Raw genomic sequence first — 24539 nt, 5'->3', positions numbered from 1 at the left:
TTTCATAATAAAAGTCATAGTACAGTATGTGGTCAAATTTCATAATAAATGTCATAGTATAGCATGTCGTCCAAATTTCATAATAAAAGTCATAGTATAGTATGTCGTCCAAATTTCATAATAAAAGTCATAGTACAGTATGTGGTCAAATTTCATAATAAAAGTCATAGTATAGTATGTCGTCCAAATTTCTTAATAAAAGTCATAGTATAGTATGTCATCAACTTTCATAATAAAAGTCATAGCATAGTTTGTCATCCAAATTTCATAATAAAAGTCATAGGACAGTATGTTGTCAAATTTCATAATAAAAGTCATAGTACAGTATGTGGTCAAATTTCATAATAAAAGTCATAGTATAGCATGTCGTCCAAATTTCATAATAAAAGTCATAGTACAGTATGTGGTCAAATTTCATAATAAAAGTCATAGTATAGTGTGTCATCCAAATTTCATAATAAAAGTCATAGTATAGTATGTCGTCAAATTTCATAATAAAAGTCATAGTATACTGTGTCATCCAAATTTCATAATAAAAGTCATAGTATAGTATGTCGTCCAAATTTCATAATAAAAGTCATAGTATAGCGTGTCATCCAAATTTCATAATAAAAGTCATAGTAGTGTGTCGTCCAAATTTCATAATAAAAGTCATAGTACAGTATGTCATCCAAATTTCATAATAAAAGTCATAGTGTAGTATGTTGTCCACATGTGATGAATTGATAAAGTTTGTGTTATAAAAGTATTTTAGAGAACGTTGTTCCTCAGACTTCAACCTTTAGAACCAGTTAGTGGATCAGTGGGGGAGCTGCTGTTAAAGCCTCCCAGCAACACACCGCCCCTACCCACAATCCCCTGGGACAGACACAGCTGCATGATGGGAAACTAAAGGGTAGGCATGGCCCACAGACACACACACACACTCTAAATGTCAGACTGTTTCTTACAGTGTGTGTTCAGTTTAAAGGAGCATCCTGCTGTTTCTTTGAGTTTCAGTCTGTTGTAGTTTTTCCTTTCTATGATTTCACGATTTTTGTATAAACAGCAGCAGAGAAAAATCTGTGCTGTGATTTAGTGTCAAAGACGTTCAGTAGATTTGTGTATTTTGTGTGATTGTGTGTCAGCTCTTGTGTTGTGTTGCTGCTTATTGTGAGTCTAGTGTGTCAGCCATCCGTCCTCCACTCAGAGCTGATTTATGCAGCTCACAGACTGTTTATGGTCCCCAGGACGCACAAAGACTCACACACTAGAGGACACAACAACACATTTAGTGCAGGAGAAACTCTGCATGTTATCAGTGTGTTGCTGCCTCCTGCTGGCCGACAGACTGAACTGCACCTACAGGGAGTGGACACAATAATGTGAACACCTTTAACCTTGTTATTAGTATTAATAATAACCATTTTTAGCCATTTTGAAATTTGACCATTTTTGACAAAAATTAACATGACTTTTTTTTGAGGGGGTCATTTTTGGACGTTCCATAATATCGTGTTTTTCACTATTTCTGGCCATATTATGCTCTAATATTTATCAACAGACTAAAATCAACCCATTTTAAGCATTTTAAAATTTGACCATTTTAAACAAATATGGATGCTATAGCATGACTTTAGGTGGTGATGTTTGGACATCCCATAATCTGGTGTTTTTCTGTGTTTTCTGCCCATATCATGCTCTAATATGTTTAACAATGCTGTGAGATTTCCTGACCCGTATTCACTATCAGGAAGGTATAGGACCCAAAATAGCATCAAATGGCCAAAGTTTGAGTGGTTCAACATCAAGATTTACTGCTTTTATTTATGTAAATGTTCCTTTAAGTCAGCAGAAACTCTGAAGGGAACAACTACTAGTAAACAATAAGGAAATAGAGGGAAACAGAAGAGTTTCAGGGGTAACAATGTCTGGCTGTGCTGTTGGATGTCAGAGCAGGAAATATGAAAAAAAAACTGTCCTTCATTCTTATGGATTCACATATAAGAGGACACAACAACACATTTTACTGACTGTTATCAGCATGTCAGTAAAGAGACTCGTGGGGAAACATTTTCCTTCAGATATCTGCAGGTCAGTTATGAACCAGTTTGGAATGAGACTCTGACCTGATAAACTGTTGTGTTAAAGCTCCGCCCCTCAGCTGACTCACCTGAGACAAACCAGGAAACAGGCTGTCATTCTGCCAAACGGAGACGAAGAGACACACACACACTCTGAGAGACGGAGGATAAGATCCAGCTTCAGACTAAAACCTCCACTTTGACTGAAAGAGCACGACTTCAGGAGATTACTGGGAATACTGGAACAGCTCCACTTCACCAGCTGCTGAATCCACAAACTGAACGACAGTTTTACAGGAAAGTGAAAGTAACTTTGAGAGAACAGGAAGTGGCTGAGCTGTTTGTCTGCTGTGTTTTCAGCTTCACTCAGAGACTAAATGGCTTCCAGATTAGAGGAGGATCTCTGCTGTTCTGTCTGCCACGACATCTTTAAAGATCCTGTTCTTCTGTCATGCAGCCACAGCTTCTGTAGAGACTGTCTGCAGAGCTGGTGGACGGGGAAACCAACCAGAGAGTGTCCGGTATGTAAGAGAAGATCCTCAAAGGATCCTCCTCCTAACTTGGCGTTAAAGAACCTGTGTGCGAGTTTCTTACTGGAGAGAGATCAGAGAGCTTCAGAGGCTCTCTGCAGTCTGCACTCTGAGAAACTCAAACTCTTCTGTCTGGACCATCAGCAGCCAGTGTGTCTCGTCTGCATAAACTCAGAAAAACACTCCAAGCACACAATCAGACCCATCGATGAAGCTGCACCACAACACAAGAAGGAACTTCAGGAAACTCTGGAGCCTTTAAAGAAGAAGTTAAAGAGTTTTGAAGAAGTAAAAGTGAAGTTTGATCAAACAGCAGAACACATTCAGGTCCAGGCCCGACGCACAGAGACGCAGATTAAGGAGCAGTTTAAGAAGCTTCACCAGTTTCTAGAAGAGGAAGAGGAGGCCAGGATGGCTGCACTGAGGGAGGAAGAGGAGCAGAAGAGTCAGATGATGAAGGAGAAGATGGAGGCTCTGAGCAGAGAGATAGCAGCTCTTTCAGACACAGTCAGAGCCACAGAGGACCAGCTGAGAGCTGAACACGTCTCATTCCTGCAGAACTACAAGGCTGCAGTGGAAAGAGTCCAGCAGCGCCCCCTGCTGGAGGATCCACAGCTGCTCTCAGGAGCTCTGATAGACCAGGCCAAACACCTGGGCAACCTGGCCTTCAACATCTGGAACAAGATGAAGGACATGGTCTCCTACAGTCCTGTTGTTCTGGACCCAAACACTGCTAGTTCATATCTCATCCTGTCTGAAGATCTGACCAGTCTGAGAGCAGGAGAGAGACAGCAGCTTCCTGATAATCCAGAGAGGTTTGATGGTTACTGGTCTGTTCTGGGCTATGAGGGCTTTAACTCAGGGACTCACAGCTGGGAGGTCGAGGTTGGAGACAATACACGCTGGTACCTGGGTGTGTTAGCAGAGTCTGTCCAGAGGAAAGGAGGCATAACGTCTGGATTATGGAGAATACAGTTCTATGGAGATAAATACTACTCATGGTCACCATCAGATAGAGGAACTGTTCTCGTAGTGCAGAAGAAGTCTCAGAGGATCAGAGTGAATCTGGACTGGAACAGAGGAAAGCTGTCGTTCTCTGATGCTGACACCAACACACACATACACACCTTCACACACACTTTCACTGAGACGATGTTTCCATATTTTATGAATTATGATCTGAAGAATCTCCTGCAGGTTTTACCAGTGAAGGTCTCTGTGGCTGCAGGACAACAGGAATAGACGATCAGCGTCGTCCTGAAGTCTTTGAGGAACATGTGACCACGTTGTCCTCGGGACGTTTGTTTCTCTGTCAGTCTGAGGAAATGATGTCATGATGATGTCATGATGATGTCACATCACAAAGAGCTGTCAATCACTCTGACTGGCAGGTGTCTCTGTGGTTTCCTGATCGATTATTGATCAAATCTTTAAAGTGAATTCTCTGTAAAAAAAAAAAAAAAAAAAAATCATTCTCATTGATTGTTTTTATCTTTTATTGGTGTTTGAGTGTTATGTATAAAAAATACTGTCGAATAACAGAAAACAAGTTATTTTACTGATAATTTAGTTAAAATTACAGATAATATACAATTAATATCTGTATTTAAATATATACTTCTGTAGAATAACTAAAGTGTTTTTTACTTTAAGTGTTTGACAACTTTTTAAGACTTTTTACAGTGTTCTGATGATTTATTTTGTCATTATTTTTTAACATTTAATTTAAAGTTTCACTGTAAAAAACAGAAAGTTTCATTAATCTTACACTCAGCAATATGTGTATTTTTTGTATTTTTACATGTAATTTACTGTAATTTAAAATTTGAGACCATAAAGCATTAATTAATATTGAAAAAAATCTGTCCTATTATATTAATTAACAAATTTCAACTTTCATGTTCTGCTTCATATTTGAAATTAAACTAATTAACTTTATGGCATTTTCACTGTTCATGCATTATTGGGCTTTTATTGTGAAGGGCGGGTCAGGTTTGTGGGCGTGGCTTAAATGTCAGAAATGTTTGAGTTCTGTAATAAAAACAAAAGTCTTAAATGTGGCGTATCAGTGTTTTTTATAAAGAGGACTTAAAATCATAAACAGATCGACTCGATGATGTGAAAATAATGAATTCCTGACTGAACATTTACACAATTAATGATGTAGGTTTTTATATTTTATTCAACTATTTTAAATGTTTTTACTTGCTGCATTCAGTAGGTTTCAAATTCATGTCATGGGCACCATTAATGTAGGGAATTATTATTTTTGGGCTCGTAAATGATCTTGTGAGGACCTGAGATTATAGAGACATTATATTTATACAGATTTGAGCAGCACAAGATGTTTTAGAATAGAAATGTTTAAACTCCTCCAGAATCATTCAGACTCCTTTAGACCTTTAGAGCAGCAGAGAAAAATCTGTGCTGTGATTTAGTGTCAAAGACATTCAGTAGATTTGTGTATTTTGTGTGATTGTGTGTCAGCTCTTGTGTTGTGTTGCTGCTTATTGTGAGTCTAGTGTGTCAGCCATCCGTCCTCCACTCAGAGCTGATTTATGCAGCTCACAGACTGTTTATGGTCCCCAGGACGCACAAAGACTCACACACTAGAGGACACAACAACACATTTAGTGCAGGAGAAACTCTGCATGTTATCAGTGTGTTGCTGCCTCCTGCTGGCCGACAGACTGAACTGCACCTACAGGGAGTGGACACAATAACGTGAACACCTTTAACCTTGTTATTAGTATTAATAATAACCATTTTTAGCCATTTTGAAATTTGACCATTTTTGACAAAAATTAACATGACTTTTTTTTGAGGGGGTCATTTTTGGACGTCCCATAATATGGTGTTTTTCACTGTTTCTGGCCATATTATGCTCTAATATGTATCAACACACTATAATCAACCCATTTTAAGCATTTTAAAATTTGACCATTTTAAACAAAAATGGATGCTATAGCATGACTTTAGGTGGTGATGTTTGGACATCCCATAATCTGGTGTTTTTCTATTATTTCTGCCCATATCATGCTCTAATATGTTTAACAATGCTGTGAGATTTCCTGACCCGTATTCACTGTCAGGAAGGTAAAGGACCCAAAATAGCATCAAATGGCCAAAGTTTGAGTGGTTCAACATCAAGATTTACTGCTTTTATTTATGTAAATGTTCCTTTAACCTTGTTATTAGTATTAATAACCATTTTTAGCCATTTTGAAATTTGACCATTTTTGTCAAAAATCAACATGATATACTTTTTTTTGAGGGGGTCATTTTTTCAACATTGCATAATATGGTGTTTTTCTGTCTGTTCTGCCCATATTATGCTCCATTTACATTAACATTTAGTCATTTAGCAGACGCTTTTATCCAAAGCGACTTACAGGAATATGTATCAGACTATAATTGACCCATTTTTAAATTTTTGACAAAAATTGACATGCTATAAACCAGTTTACTGTTTACCAACAATGCTGACTAATCCATTAACTCGTAACTGTCTATAATTGTAGATTTTTTTTACTTTAAACACCTCTTAATATTTCTGCCGCTGCAACTTTTTTCCCCTCTGAGAATCAACAAAGGCTGATCTTTTATTAATAAATCTGCGTCAATTTGTTCAAATATGAGCTCGTTTTAAGTCTCACTAATTAAAAAAAATCAACTCTGATTCCCCAAAAGTTCAGACGCTGTAAAAAAACAAAACAAAACAATGATTTTCAAATCCATACTATACTGACTTTTACAGACTTATAACCTTAACAGACTATAATTTGGAAATTTCTGGCCTTTTTAGGAATTTGACAAAAATCGACATGCTATAATGACTTATTTCAGTTTTTGGATGTCCCATAATATGGTGTTCTGTCATTTCTGACCATATTATGCTCAAATATGTATCAACAGATTATAATTGGAACATTTCTAGCATTTTAAAATTTGCCAAATTTTGACAAAATCAACATGCTATATACACAAATTTGTTTACCAACGATGGTGACGTATATTTTTATAAATGACCTTTACCATTTAACTAAAGCTGCACATCAAACTCACTGCAATTTTATGAATATTTAATGCTGCACCTACAGGGAGTGGACACAATAATGTGAACACCTTTAACCTTGTTATTAGTATTAATAATAACCATTTTTAGCCATTTTGAAATTTGACCATTTTTGACAAAAATTAACATGACTTTTTTTTGAGGGGGTCATTTTTGGACGTCCCATAATATTGTGTTTTTCACTGTTTCTGGCCATATCATGCTCTAATATGTATCAACAAACTATAATCAACCCATTTTAAGCATTTTAAAATTTGACCATTTTAAACAAAAATGGATGCTATAGCATGACTTTAGGTGGTGATGTTTGGACGTCCCATAATCTGGTGTTTTTCTGTTATTTCTGCCCATATCATGCTCTAATATGTTTAACAATGCTGTGAGATTTCCTGACCCGTATTCACTGTCAGGAAGGTAAAGGACCCAAAATAGCATCAAATGGCCAAAGTTTGAGTGGTTCAACATCAAGATTTACTGCTTTTATTTATGTAAATGTTCCTTTAAGTCGGCAGAAACTCTGAAGGGAACAACTACTAGTAAACAATAAGGAAATAGTGGGAAACAGAAGAGTTTCAGGGGTAACAATGTCTGGCTGTGCTGTTGGACGTCAGAGCAGGAAATATGAAAAAAAAACTGTCCTTCATTCTTATGGATTCACATATAAGAGGACACAACAACACATTTTACTGACTGTTATCAACATGTCAGTAAAGAGACTCGTGGGGAAACATTTTCCTTCAGATATCTGCAGGTCAGTTATTAACCAGTTTGGAATGAGACTCTGACCTGATAAACTGTTGTGTTAAAGCTCCGCCCCTCAGCTGAGTCACCTGAGACAAACCAGGAAACAGGCTGTTATTCTGCCAAACGGAGACGAAGAGACACACACACTCTGAGAGACGGAGGATAAGATCCAGCTTCAGACTAAAACCTCCACTTTGACTGAAAGAGGACAACTTCAGGAGATTACTGGGAATACTGGAACAGCTCCACTTCACCAGCTGCTGAATCCACAAACTGAACGACAGTTTTACAGGAAAGTGAAAGTAACTTTGAGAGAACAGGGAGTGGCTGAGCTGTTTGTCTGCTGTGTTTTCAGCTTCACTCAGAGACTAAATGGCTTCCAGATTAGAGGAGGATCTCTGCTGTTCTGTCTGCCACGAGATCTTTAAAGATCCTGTTCTTCTGTCATGCAGCCACAGCTTCTGTAGAGACTGTCTGCAGAGCTGGTGGACGGGGAAACCAACCAGAGAGTGTCCCGTCTGTAAGAGAAGATCTTCAAAGGTTCTTCCACCTTGTAACCTGGTGTTAAAGAACCTGTGTGAGAGTTTCTTACAGGAGAGAGATCAGAGAGCTTCAGAGGCTCTCTGCAGTCTGCACTCTGAGAAACTCAAACTCTTCTGTCTGGACCATCAGCAGCCAGTGTGTCTCGTCTGCAGAGACTCAGAAAAACACTCCAAGCACACAATCAGACCCATCGATGAAGCTGCACAACAACACAAGAAGAAACTTCAGGAAACTCTGGAGCCTTTAAAGAAGAAGTTAGAGGTTTTTAAAGAAGTTAAAGTGAAGTTTGATCAAACAGCAGAACACATTCAGGTCCAGGCCCGACGCACAGAGACGCAGATTAAGGAGCAGTTTAAGAAGCTCCACCAGTTTCTAGAAGAGGAAGAGGAGGCCAGGATGGCTGCACTGAGGGAGGAAGAGGAGCAGAAGAGTCAGATGATGAAGGAGAAGATGGAGGCTCTGAGCAGAGAGATAGCAGCTCTTTCAGACACAGTCAGAGCCACAGAGGACCAGCTGAGAGCTGAACACGTCTCATTCCTGCAGAACTACAAGGCTGCAGTGGAAAGAGTCCAGCAGCGCCCCCTGCTGGAGGATCCACAGCTGCCCTCAGGAGCTCTTATAGACCAGGCCAAACACCTGGGCAACCTGGCCTTCAACATCTGGAACAAGATGAAGGACCTGGTCTCCTACAGTCCTGTTGTTCTGGACCCAAACACTGCTGATGCAGAACTCATCCTGTCTGAAGATCTGACCAGTCTGAGACGAGGAGAGAGACAGCAGCTTCCTGATAATCCAGAGAGGTTTGATGGTCTTTATATCTGCTCTGTTCTGGGCTCTGAGGGCTTTAACTCAGGGACTCACAGCTGGGAGGTCCAGGTTGGAGACAATACAAGCTGGTTACTGGGTGTGTTAGCAGAGTCTGTCCAGAGGAAAAGAGACATAGAGTCTGGATTATGGACAATACTGTTCGATGAAGATAGATACTCATCATATTCACCATCAGATGGAGGAACTGCTCTCGTAGTGCAGAAGAAGCCTCAGAGGATCAGAGTGAATCTGGACTGGAACAGAGGAAAGCTGTCGTTCTCTGATGCTGACACCAACACACACATACACACCTTCACACACACTTTCACTGAGACGATGTTTCCATTTTTTTCCAATTATGATCAGAAGAATCTGCAGGTTTTACCAGTGAAGGTCTCTGTGGCTGCAGGACAACAGGAATAGACGATCAGCTTCGTCCTGAAGTCTTTGAGGAACATGTGACCACGTTGTCCTCGGGACGTTTGTTTCTCTGTCAGTGTGAGGAAATGATGTCATGATGATGTCATGATGATGTCACATCACAAAGAGCTGTCAATCACTTTGACTGGCAGGCGTCTCTGTGGTTTCCTGATCGATTATTGATCAAATCTTTAAAGTGAATTCTCTGTAAAAAAAAAAAAAAAAAAATTCATTCTCATTGATTGTTTTTATCTTTTATTGGTGTTTGAGTGTTATGTATAAAAAATACTGTCAAATAACAGAAAACAAGTTATTTTACTGATAATTTAGTTAAAAATACAGATAATATACAATTAATATCTGTATTTAAATATATACTTCTGTAGATTAACTAAAGTGTTTTTTACTTTAAGTGTTTGACAACTTTTTAAGACTTTTTACAGTTTTCTGATGATTTATTTTGTCATTATTTCTTAACATGTAATTTAAAGTTTCACTGTAAAAAAGAGAAAGTTTCATTAATCTTATATTCAGCAATATGTGTATTTTTTGTATTTTTACATGTAATTTACTGTCATTTAAAATTTGAGACCATAAAGCATTAATTAATATTGTGTAAAAAAAAATCTGTCCTATTATATTAATTAACAAATTTCAACTTTCATGTTCTGCTCCATATTTGAAATTAAACTAATTAACTTTATGGCATTTTCACTGTTCATGCATTATTGGGCTTTTATTGTGAAGGGCGGGTCAGGTTTGTGGGCGTGGCTTAAATGTCAGAAATGTTTGAGTTCTGTAATAAAAACAAAAGTCTTAAATGTGGCGTATCAGTGTTTTTTATAAAGAGGATTTAAAATCATAAACAGATCGACTCGATGATGTGAAAATAATGTATTCCTGACTGAACATTTACACAATTAATGATGTAGGTTTTTATATTTTATTCAACTATTTTAAATGTTTTTACTTGCTGCATTCAGTAGGTTTCAAATTCATGTCATGGGCACCATTAATGTAGGGAATTATTATTTTTGCCCTCGTAAATGATCTTGTGAGGACCTGAGATTATAGAGACATTATATTTATGCAGATTTGAGCAGCACAAGATGTTTTAGAATAGAAATGTTTAAACTCCTCCAGAATCATTCAGACTCCTTTAGACCTTTAGAGCAGCAGAGAAAAATCTGTGCTGTGATTTAGTGTCAAAGACATTCAGTAGATTTGTGTATTTTGTGTGATTGTGTGTCAGCTCTTGTGTTGTGTTGCTGCTTATTGTGAGTCTAGTGTGTCAGCCATCCGTCCTCCACTCAGAGCTGATTGATGCAGCTCACAGACTGTTTATGGTCCCCAGGACGCACAAAGACTCACACACTAGAGGACACAACAACACATTTAGTGCAGGAGAAACTCTGCATGTTATCAGTGTGTTGCTGCCTCCTGCTGGCCGACAGACTGAACTGCACCTACAGGGAGTGGACACAATAATGTGAACACCTTTAACCTTGTTATTAGTATTAATAATAACCATTTTTAGCCATTTTGAAATTTGACCATTTTTGACAAAAATTAACATGAATTTTTTTTGAGGGGGTCATTTTTGGACGTCCCATAATATGGTCTTTTTTCACTATTTCTGGCCATATTATGCTCTAATATGTATCAACACACTATAATCAACCCGTGTTAAGCATTTTAAAATTTGACCATTTTATACAAAAATGGATGCTATAGCATGACTTTAGGTGGTGATGTTTGGACATCCCATAATCTGGTGTTTTTCTGTTATTTCTGCCCATATCATGCTCTAATATGTTTAACAATGCTGTGAGATTTCCTGACCCGTATTCACTGTCAGGAAGGTAAAGGACCCAAAATAGCATCAAATGGCCAAAGTTTGAGTGGTTCAACATCAAGATTTACTGCTTTTATTTATGTAAATGTTCCTTTAACCTTGATATTAGTATTAACCATTTTTAGCCATTTTGAAATTTGACCATTTTTGTCAAAAATCAACATGATATAGTTTTTATTTGAGGGGGTCATTTTTTCAACATTGCATAATATGGTGTTTTTCTGTCTTTTCTGCCCATATTATGCTCCATTTACATTAACATTTAGTCATTTAGCAGACGCTTTTATCCAAAGCGACTTACAGGAATATGTATCAGACTATAATTGACCCATTTTTAAATTTTTGACAAAAATTGACATGCTATAAACCAGTTTACTGTTTACCAACAATGCTGACTAATCCATTAACTCGTAACTGTCTATAATTGTACATTTTATTTTTTACTTTAAACACCTCTTAATATTTCTGCTGCTGCAACTTTTTTCCCCTCTGAGAATCAACAAAGGCTGATATTTTATTAATAAATCTGCGTCTATTTGTTCAAATATGAGCTCGTTTTAAGTCTCACTAATTAAAAAAAATCAACTCTGATTCCCCAAAAGTTCAGACGCTGTAAAAAACAACAAAACAAAACAATGATTTTCAAATCCATACTATACTGACTTTTACAGACTTATAACCTTAACAGACTATATTTTTCATTTATTTATTTATAATATTATTGCATTATATTATATTATATATTACTTTATTTTTCATTTCTGGCCTTTTTAGTTATTTGACAAAAATCGACATGCTATAATGACTTATTTCAGTTTTTGGACGTCCCATAATATGGTGTTCTGTCATTTCTGACCATATTATGCTCAAATATGTATCAACAGACTATAATTGGAACATTTTTAGCATTTTAAAATTTGCCAATTTGACAAAATCAACATGCTATATACACAAATTTGTTTACCGACGATGGTGACGTATATTTTTATAAATGACCTTTACCATTTAACTAAAGCTGCACATCAAACTCTGCAATTTTATGAATATTTAATTTTTATTTAACTTCTTGTGTGACTTTATGACCCTCTTCACTGCCGATTAAAGAACAAAAAAAAATCAAAAGAAAATCTGAACCAAAGTCACTTTTTGAAGAAAGAAAAACTACATCTTTGACTTTGTGTCACGTTTCAATTAAAAAACAACAAGAAGTTAGAAAACAGATGAAGTTGGTTTCAGAAACTCTGCAGACAAACTCTGGCTTTAAACTTTTTATTGTCAGAAAATCTTGGTGACGTTTTACAGCCGGCGACCGCGACGTCCGCCCTTCCTCCTGGTGGAGTCTGACGGGATCGGAGTGACGTCCTCTGGAGGAGCAGAAGGAGGAGCAGAAGGAGGAGCAGAAGGAGGAGGAGCAGAAGGAGGAGCAGGAGTCAGACAGACGCAGGGAACAACATTTAAAACCTCTAACTTTACACTTTTACACACGTTTCATACAGAAACAAGCAGATTTGAGTGAATCCTTGTTTTACTGTGAAGATCTTTTATTAATACATTTTATTCATGGACGCCTTTATAAACACCAGGAGGCTGAAAATTAAACGTTTCAGACCTCCAAAGGTTCATTTTAAACATTACAGAACTATTAGGACTGTGTGTTGTGTTACTCTGTGTGTGTTCTTGTACTTCCTACATAGTGAGGACCGGGACACGTTTTTAACCAACAGAGTGAGGACATTTCAGCCGGTCCTCACTTCTTTAAAGGCTTTTTTGAGATTTCAGACTTTGTTTTAAGGGTTAAAGGTTACATGATCATGATAATTAACTGAAACTGTATTGTGTGGTTACAAAACGAACTAAAATTATAGTGAAAATGTCCTTCGTTTTCCTCTTTGTCAACTTTTTTCATACATAATGAAGATGGATCAGACAAAGGAAATAAAGGCAAAATTTACTGTGACCTCTTTTAATCTCCCACCCAACAAATACCCCATTACAAAAAACTACAACTAATAAAAACTAAACTAAAACTAAAGCATTTAAAAAACAAAAAATAAACTAAAACTAGCAAACTCACTCTAAAAACTCATTAAACTAACTGGATCTGAAAACAAAAAATCACAACAAAATTAAAACTAAAACTGATGAAAAATCCAAAACTATTATAACCTTGGTAGTTCCAATGAGGGTCCTCACAAAGATAGGAGTACAAGAATGTGTGTGTGTGTTACTGTGTGTGTGTGTGTGTGTGTGTGTGTGTGTGTGTGTGTGTGTGTGTGTGTGTCTCACCGATGCGTCCGATCTTCATGCCGGACCGAGCCAGAGCTCTGAGAGCAGACTGAGCTCCAGGACCAGGAGTCTTTGTCCTGAAACACAAGAATCAATAATCAATAACTTCATCTGATCGGATCAATACGCCTGATCGTTGTTTAGAGACTTTGAGATCCATTTATATAAAACAATCTGGAACAAGTCAGCAGACAGACAGACAGGTGAGCAGACAGACAGACAGGTGAGCAGACAGACAGACAGGTGAGCAGACAGACAGACAGGTGAGCAGATAGACAGACAGGTGAGCAGACAGACAGACAGGTGAGCAGACAGACAGGTGAGCAGACAGACAGGTGAGCAGACAGACAGATGAGCAGACAGACAGACAGGTGAGCAGACAGACAGACAGACAGGTGAGCAGACAGACAGAAAGGTGAGCAGACAGACAGACAGGTGAGCAGACAGACAGGTGAGCAGACAGACAGGTGAGCAGACAGACAGACGAGCAGACAGACAGACAGGTGAGCAGACAGACAGACAGACAGGTGAGCAGACAGACAGACAGACAGGTGAGCAGACAGACAGACAGACAGGTGAGCAGACAGACAGACGAGCAGACAGACAGACAGGTGAGCAGACAGACAGACAGACAGGTGAGCAGACAGACAGACAGACAGGTGAGCAGACAGACAGGTGAGCAGACAGACAGACAGACAGACAGGTGAGCAGACAGACAGACAGGTGAGCAGACAGACAGACAGGTGAGCAGACAGACAGACAGGTGAGCAGACAGACAGACAGGTGAGCAGACAGACAGGTACCTGTTCCCCCCGGTGGCCCTCAGCTTGATGTGCAGCGCCGTGATGCCGAGCTCTTTGCAGCGCTGAGCGACGTCCTGAGCGGCCAACATGGCGGCGTACGGAGACGACTCGTCTCTGTCCGCCTTCACCTTCATCCCGCCGGTCACACGGCAGATCGTCTCCCTGGAGACGCAGCGGCCAATCAGAACACACACACACAAACACTTCCTGTCTGAGGCCCGGAGCTCTAAATACATCAAGTCTTCCTCTTTAATATCAACTTGTAGTTCAGGGACTACAGCTCCCATGATGCTTTGGGAAATGTTTACAAAAGTCAGCTGAATAAACAGTCAAAGAAAAAATGATTAGAACTCCTTGTTTTCTTCCATTTCTTGTTCATTTTAATACCTGATACAACTAAAGGGACATTTGTTTGGACAAATACAACAAAAATATCTGATCAGAGTTTAATTTAAGAGCTGATATCTAGATATTAACATGGTTTTATTGATAAAAACCAGAATCATCATCAAGAAAACATGAAAAATGTCTAAATATCAGCTCTAAATTCTCACAGCTATTTGTGTTTTGTTTGTTGTGGTCTAATAATGGTTTCCATGACTATGTACAGACAGCTCTCACTGAAGAAAACTTATTTTCTAACTGGATTTCTAGACATTAATGTTGAGATAAAATATGAGCAGTTTGAATCTCATCACGCGTTTCAGAAAAAGAGGAAAGAGGAAACAGGACGTACTTCCCGGAGAGGTCGGTGACGTGGACGAAGGTGTCGTTGAAGGAGGCGAAAATGTGACAAACTCCAAACACGTTCTCTCCTTCAGCCACCTGAGGACCCAGACTGATCACCTGCTCCTCCTTCTTCTCCTTTCCTTTACGAGGAGCCATCGTCTGAGGAGCACAACACGGTTCAACATCAGAGAAAACACCAAATTTGGACGTTCCTCGTTTATTAAACACGTAACCAATCTAATTATTATTATTACTATTATTAGGGTCGTCAAAAGTATCGAGTATCTGAAGCTTGTTATCATAGCTGCAGTTTCTTTTAACTGTTTTTATTATAAATATTTAACCTGTGCTTCTGTTCATTTTACATGTTGCATTTTTCTTGTTAATAACAATATTTCTGGTAAATTTTGGGGTCTTTGTTTTTATCCTGGTGGTATCGAGTACCGAATATTTTCCTGAGTATCGGTATCGAGTTGAACATTTTAGTATTGTGACAAGCCTAATATATATATTTTTTAAATACTTACATTTTAGTAGTACTGCTTTCTCTGCCTAATAACGATACATAATATTTATTATCATATATTAATACTTAACTGCTAGATCTATAACTGAAACACACGGCTACCATTTTGTCGTTTCTTATTCACTCCCTGTCTGTCTATATCACTGTATTGTATTATTGCACAATAAAAAATTTGATTTAAAAAAAAAAAAAAACATGTAACAGATGAAAGGCAACAGGATTCACAGACACTAGTGGAAATCGATTGGAGGGAAAAACAAATGAAGAATTGACAGAAAATAACGAAGTCGTCTTTGGTTGGAAAATGCTGTTGAATTGTCAAAGCTGGAAACTTTTCATTGGAATCAACAGGAATTGATGGGAACGGGGAAAAACTGGGAATTGACTAAGTTGAACGTCGGCCCTTAGCGGGAAACTTTTGTTTGGAAAAATATATTTTTTCTTAATGGGTTAAATGTACACAAAGAGCAGTAAAAACACAAAGTTGGTTCAGGAACTCTTTAAACCTGAACTCCTCTAAAAGAAACTTGGAAAAATTGAGTCAAATTTTACTCAATTTATTTCCTGTTTGATCTCAACTTCCAGCACAAATATGTTTGATATGCAGGTTTTATCAACAACTTTCATCAGGACAATAAGATTCACAAGATTGTGTTTAAAAGTTGCTGCTGATAATCAATGAAATCCCTAAAAAACTGCCTTCAACTTCAAATCACGCCAGTTAAATTGTAATTTTCTCAGATAAATGAGGGAATATATTAAGGTTTTATTTAACTTATAAACCTTTTTCTTGTGGTGAAGCTGCAGCTGAGGAAAACATTTAAATAACCTGGAGATTTTAAATATTGGAAGTACAACATTTAACAGACTTAACCGACATATTTACAGCCAAAAAACAGCAACTTACAAAACAAAATAGCATCAAATGGCCAAAGTTTGAGTGGTTAAACATCAAGATTTACTGCTTTTATTTATGTAAATGTTCCTTTAAGTCGGCAGAAACTCTGAAGGGAACAACTACTAGTAAACAATAAGGAAATAGTGGGAAACAGAAGAGTTTCAGGGGTAACAATGTCTGGCTGTGCTGTTGGATGTCAGAGCAGGAAATATGAAAAAAAACTGTCCTTCATTCTTATGGATTCACATATAAGAGGACACAACAACACATTTTACTGACTGTTATCAGCATGTCAGTAAAGAGACTCGTGGGGAAACATTTTCCTTCAGATATCTGCAGGTCAGTTATGAACCAGTTTGGAATGAGACTCTGACCTGATAAACTGTTGTGTTAAAGCTCCGCCCCTCAGCTGACTCACCTGAGACAAACCAGGAAACAGGCTGTTATTCTGCCAAACGGAGATGAAGAGACACACACACACTCTGAGAGACGGAGGATAAGATCCAGCTTCAGACTAAAACCTCCACTTTGACTGAAAGAGGACGACTTCAGGAGATTACTGGGAATACTGGAACAGCTCCACTTCACCAGCTGCTGAATCCACAAACTGAACGACAGTTTTACAGGAAAGTGAAAGTAACTTTGAGAGAACAGGAAGTGGCTGAGCTGTTTGTCTGCTGTGTTTTCAGCTTCACTCAGAGACTAAATGGCTTCCAGATTAGAGGAGGATCTCTGCTGTTCTGTCTGCCACGACATCTTTAAAGATCCTGTTCTTCTGTCATGCAGCCACAGCTTCTGTAGAGACTGTCTGCAGAGCTGGTGGACGGGGAAACCAACCAGAGAGTGTCCAGTCTGTAAGAGAAGATCTTCAAAGGATCATCCACCTTGTAACCTGGAGTTAAAGAACCTGTGTGAGAGTTTCTTACAGGAGAGAGATCAGAGAGCTTCAGAGGCTCTCTGCAGTCTGCACTCTGAGAAACTCAAACTCTTCTGTCTGGACCATCAGCAGCCAGTGTGTCTCGTCTGCAGAGACTCAGAAAAACACTCCAAGCACACAATCAGACCCATCAATGAAGCTGCAGAACAACACAAGAAGGAACTTCAGAAAACTCTGAAGCCTTTAAAGAAGAAGTTAAAGAGTTTTGAAGAAGTTAAAGTGAAGTTTGATCAAACAGCAGAACACATTCAGGTCCAGGCCCGACACACAGAGACGCAGATTAAGGAGCAGTTTAAGAAGCTCCACCAGTTTCTAGAAGAGGAAGAGGAGGCCAGGATGGCTGCACTGAGGGAGGAAGAGGAGCAGAAGAGTCAGATGATGAAGGAGAAGATGGAGGCTCTGAGCAGAGAGATAGCAGCTCTTTCAGACACAGTCAGAGCCACAGAGGACCAGCTGAGAGCTGAACACGTCTCATTCCTGCACAACTACAAGGCTGCAGTGGAAAGAGTCCAGCAGCGCCCCCTGCTGGAGGATCCACAGCTGCCCTCAGGAGCTCTGATAGACCAGGCCAAACACCTGGGCAACCTGGCCTTCAACATCTGGAACAAGATGAAGGACCTGGTCTCCTACAGTCCTGTTGTTCTGGACCCAAACACTGCTGGTACAGGACTCATCCTGTCAGAAGATCTGACCAGTCTGAGACGAGGAGAGAGACAGCAGCTTCCTGATAATCCAGAGAGGACTAATAATTCCTGGGCTGTTCTGGGCTCTGAGGGCTTTAACTCAGGGACTCACAGCTGGGAGGTCCAGGTTGGAGACAATACATACTGGTATCTGGGTGTGTTAGCAGAGTCTGTCCAGAGGAGAGGAGACATACGGTCTGGATTATGGAGAATACGGTTGTATGGAGATAAATACTACTCAGAGTCACCATCAGATGGACGAACTGTTCTCGTAGTTCAGAAGAAGTCTCAGAGGATCAGAGTGAATCTGGACTGGAACAGAGGAAAGCTGTCGTTCTCTGATGCTGACACTAACACACACATACACACCTTCACACACACTTTCACTGAGACGATGTTTCCATATTTTAAGAATTATGATCTGAAGAATCTGCAGGTTTTACCAGTGAAGGTCTCTGTGGCTGCAGGACAACAGGAATAGACGATCAGCATCGTCTGAAGTCTTTGAGGAACATGTGACCACGTTGTCCTCGGGACGTTTGTTTCTCTGTCAGTGTGAGGAAATGATGTCATGATGATGTCATGATGATGTCACATCACAAAGAGCTGTCAATCACTCTGACTGGCAGGCGTCTCTGTGGTTTCCTGATCGATTATTGATCAAATCTTTAAAGTGAATTCTCTGTAAAAAAAAAAAAAAAATCAATCTCATTGATTGTTTTTATCTTTTATTGGTGTTTGAGTGTTATGTATAAAAAATACTGTCGAATAAAAGGAAACAAGTTATTTTACTGATAATTTAGTTAAAAATACAGATAATATACAATTAATATCTGTATTTAAATATATACTTCTGTAGAGTAACTAAAGTGTTTTTTACTTTAAGTGTTTGACAACTTTTGCTGCCAGACTTTTTACAGTTTTCTGATGATTTATTTTGTCATTTTTTTAAAAGTTAAATTTAAAGTTTCACTGTAAAAAACAGAAAGTTTCATTAGTCTTACATTCAGCAATATGTGTATTTTTTGTATTTTTACATGTAATTTACTGTCATTTAAAATTTGAGACCATAAAGCATTAATTAATATTGTGTAAAAAAAAAATTAATTAACGACTTTCATGTTCTGCTTCATATTTGAAATTAAACTAATTAACTTTATGGCATTTTCACTGTTTATGCATTATTGGGCTTTTATTGTGAAGGGCGGGTCAGGTTTGTGGGCGTGGCTTAAATGTCAGAAATGTTTGAGTTCTGTAATAAAAACAAAAGTCTTAAATGTGGCGTATCAGTGTTTTTTATAAAGAGGATTTAAAATCATAAACAGATCGACTCGATGATGTGAAATTAATGAATTCCTGACTGAACATTTACACAATTAATGATGTAGGTTTTTATATTTTATTCAACTATTTTAAATGTTTTTACTTGCTGCATTCAGTAGGTTTCAAATTCATGTCATGGGCACCATTGATGTAGGGAATTATTATTTTTGGGCCTGTAAATTAACTTGTGAGGACTTGAGATTATAGAGACATTATATTTATGCAGATTTGAGCAGCACAAGATGTTTTAGAATAGAAATGTTTAAACTCCTCCAGAATCATTCAGACTCCTTTAGACCTTTAGAGCAGCAGAGAAAAATCTGTGCTGTGATTTAGTGTCAAAGACATTCAGTAGATTTGTGTATTTTGTGTGATTGTGTGTCAGCTCTTGTGTTGTGTTGCTGCTTATTGTGAGTCTAGTGTGTCAGCCATCCGTCCTCCACTCAGAGCTGATTGATGCAGCTCACAGACTGTTTATGGTCCCCAGGACGCACAAAGACTCACACACTAGAGGACACAACAACACATTTAGTGCAGGAGAAACTCTGCATGTTATCAGTGTGTTGCTGCCTCCTGCTGGCCGACAGACTGAACTGCACCTACAGGGAGTGGACACAATAATGTGAACACCTTTAACCTTGTTATTAGTATTAATAATAACCATTTTTAGCCATTTTGAAATTTGACCATTTTTGACAAAAATGAACATGACTTTTTTTTGAGGGGGTCATTTTTGGACGTCCCATAATATGGTGTTTTTCACTATTTCTGGCCATATTATGCTCTAATATGTATCAACAGACTATAATCAACCCATTTTAAGCATTTTAAAATTTGACCATTTTATACAAAAATGGATGCTATAGCATGACTTTAGGTGGTGATGTTTGGACGTCCCATAATCTGGTGTTTTTCTGTTATTTCTGCCCATATCATGCTCTAATATGTTTAACAATGCTGTGAGATTTCCTGACCCGTATTCACTGTCAGGAAGGTAAAGGACCCAAAATAGCATCAAATGGCCAAAGTTTGAGTGGTTCAACATCAAGATTTACTGCTTTTATTTATGTAAATGTTCCTTTAACCTTGATGTTAGTATTAATAACCATTTTTAGCCATTTTGAAATTTGACCATTTTTGTCAAAAATCAACATGATATACTTTTTTTTGAGGGGGTCATTTTTTCGACATTGCATAATATGGTGTTTTTCTGTCTTTTCTGCCCATATTATGCTCCATTTACATTAACATTTAGTCATTTAGCAGACGCTTTTATCCAAAGCGACTTACAGGAATATGTATCAGACTATAATTGACCCATTTTTAAATTTGACAAAAATTGACATGCTATAAACCAGTTTACTGTTTACCAACAGTGCTGACTAATCCATTAACTCGTAACTGTCTATAATTGTACATTTTATTTTTTACTTTAAACACCTCTTAATATTTCTGCTGCTGCAACTTTTTTCCCCTCTGAGAATCAACAAAGGCTGATCTTTTATTAATAAATCTGCGTCAATTTGTTCAAATATGAGCTTGTTTTAAGTCTCACTAATTAAAAAAAATCAACTCTGATTCCCCAAAAGTTCAGACGCTGTAAAAAAAACAAAAAAAACAATGATTTTCAAATCCATACTATACTGACTTTTACAGACTTATAACCTTAACAGACTATAATTTGGAAATTTCTGGCCTTTTTAGGAATTTGACAAAAATCGACATGCTATAATGACTTATTTCAGTTTTTGGACGTCCCATAATATGGTGTTCTGTCATTTCTGACTATATTATGTTCAAATATGTATCAACAGACTATAATTGGAACATTTCTAGCATTTTAAAATTTGCCAATTTTTGACAAAATCAACATGCTATATATACAAATTTGTTTACAGACGATGGTGACGTATATTTTTATAAATGACCTTTACCATTTAACTAAAGCTGCACATCAAACTCTGCAATTTTATGATATTTAATTTTTTATTTAACTTCTTGTGTGACTTTATGACCCTCTTCACTGCCGATTAAAGAACAAAAAAAATAAAAATAAAAATAAAAACAGAAAATCTGAACCTAAGTCATTTTTTGAAGAAAGAAAAACTACATTTTTGACTTTGTGTCACGTTTCAATTAAACAACAACAAGAAGTTAGAAAGCAGATGAAGTTGGTTTCAGAAACTCTGCAGACAAACTCTGGCTTTAAACTTTTTATTGTCAGAAAATCTTGGTGACGTTTTACAGCCGGCGACCGCGACGTCCGCCCTTCCTCCTGGTGGAGTCTGACGGGATCGGAGTGACGTCCTCTGGAGGAGCAGAAGGAGGAGCAGAAGGAGGAGCAGAAGGAGGAGCAGAAGGAGGAGGAGCACAAGGAGAACCAGGAGTCAGACAGACGCAGGGAACAACATTTAAAACCTCCAACGTTACACTTTTACACACGTTTCATACAGAAACAAGCAGATTTGAGTGAATCCTTGTTTTACTGTGAAGATCTTTTATTAATACATTTTATTCATGGACGCCTTTATAAACACCAGGAGGCTGAAAATTAAACGTTTCAGACCTCCAAAGGTTCATTTTAAACATTACAGAACTATTAGGACTGTGTGTGTTGTGTTACTCTGTGTGTGTTGTGTGTGTTCTTGTACTTCCTACATAGTGAGGACCGGGACACGTTTTTAACCAACAGAGTGAGGACATTTCAGCCGGTCCTCACTTCTTTAAAGGCTTTTTTTAGATTTCAGACTTTGTTTTAAGGGTTAAAGGTTAAATGATAATGATAATTAACTGAAACTGTATTGTGTGGTTACAAAACTAACTAAAATTATAGTGAAAATGTCCTTCGTTTTCCTCTTTGTCAACTTTTTTCATACATAATGAAGATGGATCAGACAAAGGAGATAAAGGAAACATTTACTGTGACCTCTTTTAATCTCCCACCCAACAAATACCCCATTACAAAACACTACAACTAGTAAAAACTAAACTAGACAACTCACTCTGAAGAATAATTAAAACTAACTGGATTTGAAAACAAAAATTCACAACAAAATTAAAACTAAAACTAATGAAAAATCCAAAACTATTATAACCTTGGTAGTTCCAATGAGGGTCCTCACAAAGATAGTACAAGAATGTGTGTGTGTGTGTGTGTGTGTGTGTGTGTGTGTGTGTGTGTGTGTGTGTGTGTGTGTGTGTCTCACCGATGCGTCCGATCTTCATGCCGGACCGAGCCAGAGCTCTGAGAGCAGACTGAGCTCCAGGACCAGGAGTCTTTGTCCTGAAACACAAGAATCAATAATCAATAACTTCATCTGATCGGATCAATACGCCTGATCGTTGTTTAGAGACTTTGAGATCCATTTATATAAAACAATCATCAGGAACAAGTCAGCAGACAGACAGGTGAGCAGATAGACAGGTGAGCAGACAGACAGGTGAGCAGACAGACAGACAGGTGAGCAGATAGACAGGTGAGCAGATAGACAGACAGGTGAGCAGATAGACAGACAGGTGAGCAGACAGACAGACAGACAGGTGAGCAGACAGACAGACAGGTGAGCAGACAGACAGACAGGTGAGCAGGCAGACAGACAGGTGAGCAGAGACGACTCGTCTCTGTCCGCCTTCACCTTCATCCCGCCGGTCACACGGCAGATCGTCTCCCTGGAGACGCAGCGGCCAATCAGAACACACACACACACAAACACTTCCTGTCTGAGGCCCGGAGCTCTAAATACATCAAGTCTTCCTCTTTAATATCAACTTGTAGTTCAGGGACTACAGCTCCCATGATGCTTTGGGAAATGTTTACAAAAGTCAGCTGAATAAACAGTCAAAGAAAAAATGATTAGAACTCCTTGTTTTCTTCCATTTCTTGTTCATTTTAATACCTGAAACAACTAAAGGGACATTTGTTTGGACAAATACAACAAAAATATCTGATCAGAGTTTAATTTTAGAGCTGATATCTAGATATTTAACATGGTTTTATTGATAAAAACCAGAATCATCATCAAGAAAACATGGAAAATGTCTAAATATCAGCTCTAAATTCTCACAGCTATTTGTGTTTTGTTTGTTGTGGTCTAATAATGGTTTCCATGACTATGTACAGACAGCTCTCACTGAAGGAAACTTATTTTCTAACTGGATTTCTAGACATTAATGTTGAGATAAAATATGAGCAGTTTGAATCTCATCACGCGTTCAGAAAAAGAGGAAAGAGGAAACAGGACGTACTTCCCGGAGAGGTCGGTGACGTGGACGAAGGTGTCGTTGAAGGAGGCGAAAATGTGACAAACTCCAAACACGTTCTCTCCTTCAGCCACCTGAGGACCCAGACTGATCACCTGCTCCTCCTTCTTCTCCTTCCCTTTACGAGGAGCCATCGTCTGAGGAGCACAACACGGTTCAACATCAGAGAAAATACCAAATTTGGACGTTCCTCGTTTATTAAACATGTAACCGATTTAATTATTATTATTACTATTATTAGGGTCGTCAGAAGTATCAAGTATCTGAAGCTTGTTATCATAGTTGCAGTTTCTTTTAACTGTTTTTATTATAAATATTTAACCTGTGGTTCTGTTCATTTTTACATGTTGCATGTTTCTTGTTAATAACAATATTTCTGGTAAATTTTGGGGTCTTTGTTTTTATCCTGGTGGTATCGAGAACCGAATATTTTCCTGAGTATCGGTATCAAGTTGAACATTTTAGTATTGTGACAACCCTAATATATATATATATATATTTTTAATTCTACTTACATTTTAGTAGTACTGCTTTCTCTGCCTAATAATGATACATAATATTTATCATCATATATTAATACTTAACTGCTAGATCTATAACTGAAACACACAGGTACCATTTTGTTGTTTATTATTCACTCCCTGTCTGTCTATATCACTGTATTGTATTATTGCACAATAAAAAATTTGATTTTTAAAAAAAAAAACATGTAACAGATGAAAAGCAACAGGATTCACAGACGAGTGGAAATCGATTGGAGGGAAAAACCAAAAATAAAGAATTGACAGAAAATAAACAGCAACAAAGTCGTCTTTGGTTGGAAAATACTGTTGAATTGTCAAAGCTGGAAACTTTTCATTGGAATCAACAGGAATTGATGGGAATGGGGAAAAACTGGGAATTGACTAAGTTGAACGTCGGCCCTTAGCAGGAAACTTTTGTTTGGAAAAATATATTTTTTCTTAATGGGTTAAATGTACACAAAGAGCAGTAAAAACACAAAGTTGGTTCAGGAACTCTTTAAACCTGAACTCCTCTAAAAGAAACTTGGAAAAAA

At 37.9% G+C, this 24539-nt stretch overlaps 5 protein-coding genes across 7 annotated transcripts; 3 read left to right on the top strand and 2 right to left on the bottom strand.

Annotated features, from left to right (window-relative positions):
* The first annotated feature begins 2212 nt into the window (after positions 1–2212).
* Positions 2213–4394, top strand: LOC131986838 (E3 ubiquitin-protein ligase TRIM39-like). Its single transcript, XM_059351972.1, has one exon. It carries the CDS (start codon positions 2441–2443, stop codon positions 3833–3835), a length of 1395 nt encoding a protein of 464 aa, XP_059207955.1. The 5' UTR covers positions 2213–2440; the 3' UTR covers positions 3836–4394.
* Positions 4395–7548: 3154 nt separating this feature from the next.
* On the top strand, positions 7549–13291 carry LOC131986333 (nuclear factor 7, ovary-like). 2 transcript variants are annotated; one of them, XM_059351228.1, is made up of 2 exons: positions 7549–9149; positions 12411–13291. In XM_059351228.1, exons 1-2 carry the CDS (start codon positions 7785–7787, stop codon positions 12633–12635), a joined length of 1590 nt encoding a protein of 529 aa, XP_059207211.1. In that variant the 5' UTR covers positions 7549–7784; the 3' UTR covers positions 12636–13291. The 2 variants fall into 2 exon arrangements, with proteins under 2 accessions (XP_059207211.1, XP_059207210.1); XM_059351227.1 differs by lacking the exon at positions 12411–13291 and having other exon boundaries at positions 7549–9846.
* LOC131986336 (small ribosomal subunit protein uS11) lies at positions 12293–15034 on the bottom strand. Its single transcript, XM_059351233.1, has 4 exons — positions 14863–15034; positions 14127–14288; positions 13324–13400; positions 12293–12401 (listed from the first exon to the last, which is right to left on the bottom strand). The coding sequence occupies exons 1-4, from the start codon at positions 15009–15011 to the stop codon at positions 12334–12336; spliced, it is 456 nt and encodes a 151-aa protein (XP_059207216.1). The 5' UTR covers positions 15012–15034; the 3' UTR covers positions 12293–12333.
* Positions 15035–16742: 1708 nt separating this feature from the next.
* On the top strand, positions 16743–22359 carry LOC131986331 (E3 ubiquitin-protein ligase TRIM35-like). 2 transcript variants are annotated; one of them, XM_059351225.1, is made up of 2 exons: positions 16743–18356; positions 21538–22359. In XM_059351225.1, exons 1-2 carry the CDS (start codon positions 16986–16988, stop codon positions 21775–21777), a joined length of 1611 nt encoding a protein of 536 aa, XP_059207208.1. In that variant the 5' UTR covers positions 16743–16985; the 3' UTR covers positions 21778–22359. The 2 variants fall into 2 exon arrangements, with proteins under 2 accessions (XP_059207208.1, XP_059207209.1); XM_059351226.1 differs by lacking the exon at positions 21538–22359 and having other exon boundaries at positions 16743–19149.
* On the bottom strand, positions 21425–23640 carry LOC131986337 (small ribosomal subunit protein uS11-like). Its single transcript, XM_059351234.1, is given in 4 exon segments — positions 21425–21531; positions 22429–22539; positions 22773–22891; positions 23468–23640. Coding segments are annotated over 4 exon segments (447 nt in total). The 5' UTR covers positions 23617–23640; the 3' UTR covers positions 21425–21463.
* Between the last annotated feature and the right edge of the window lie 899 nt (positions 23641–24539).

Source organism: Centropristis striata, chromosome 15 (genome assembly GCF_030273125.1).
Source record: "Centropristis striata isolate RG_2023a ecotype Rhode Island chromosome 15, C.striata_1.0, whole genome shotgun sequence".
NCBI lineage: Eukaryota > Metazoa > Chordata > Actinopteri > Perciformes > Serranidae > Centropristis > Centropristis striata.
This window is presented reverse-complemented; position numbering and strand designations above follow the sequence as displayed.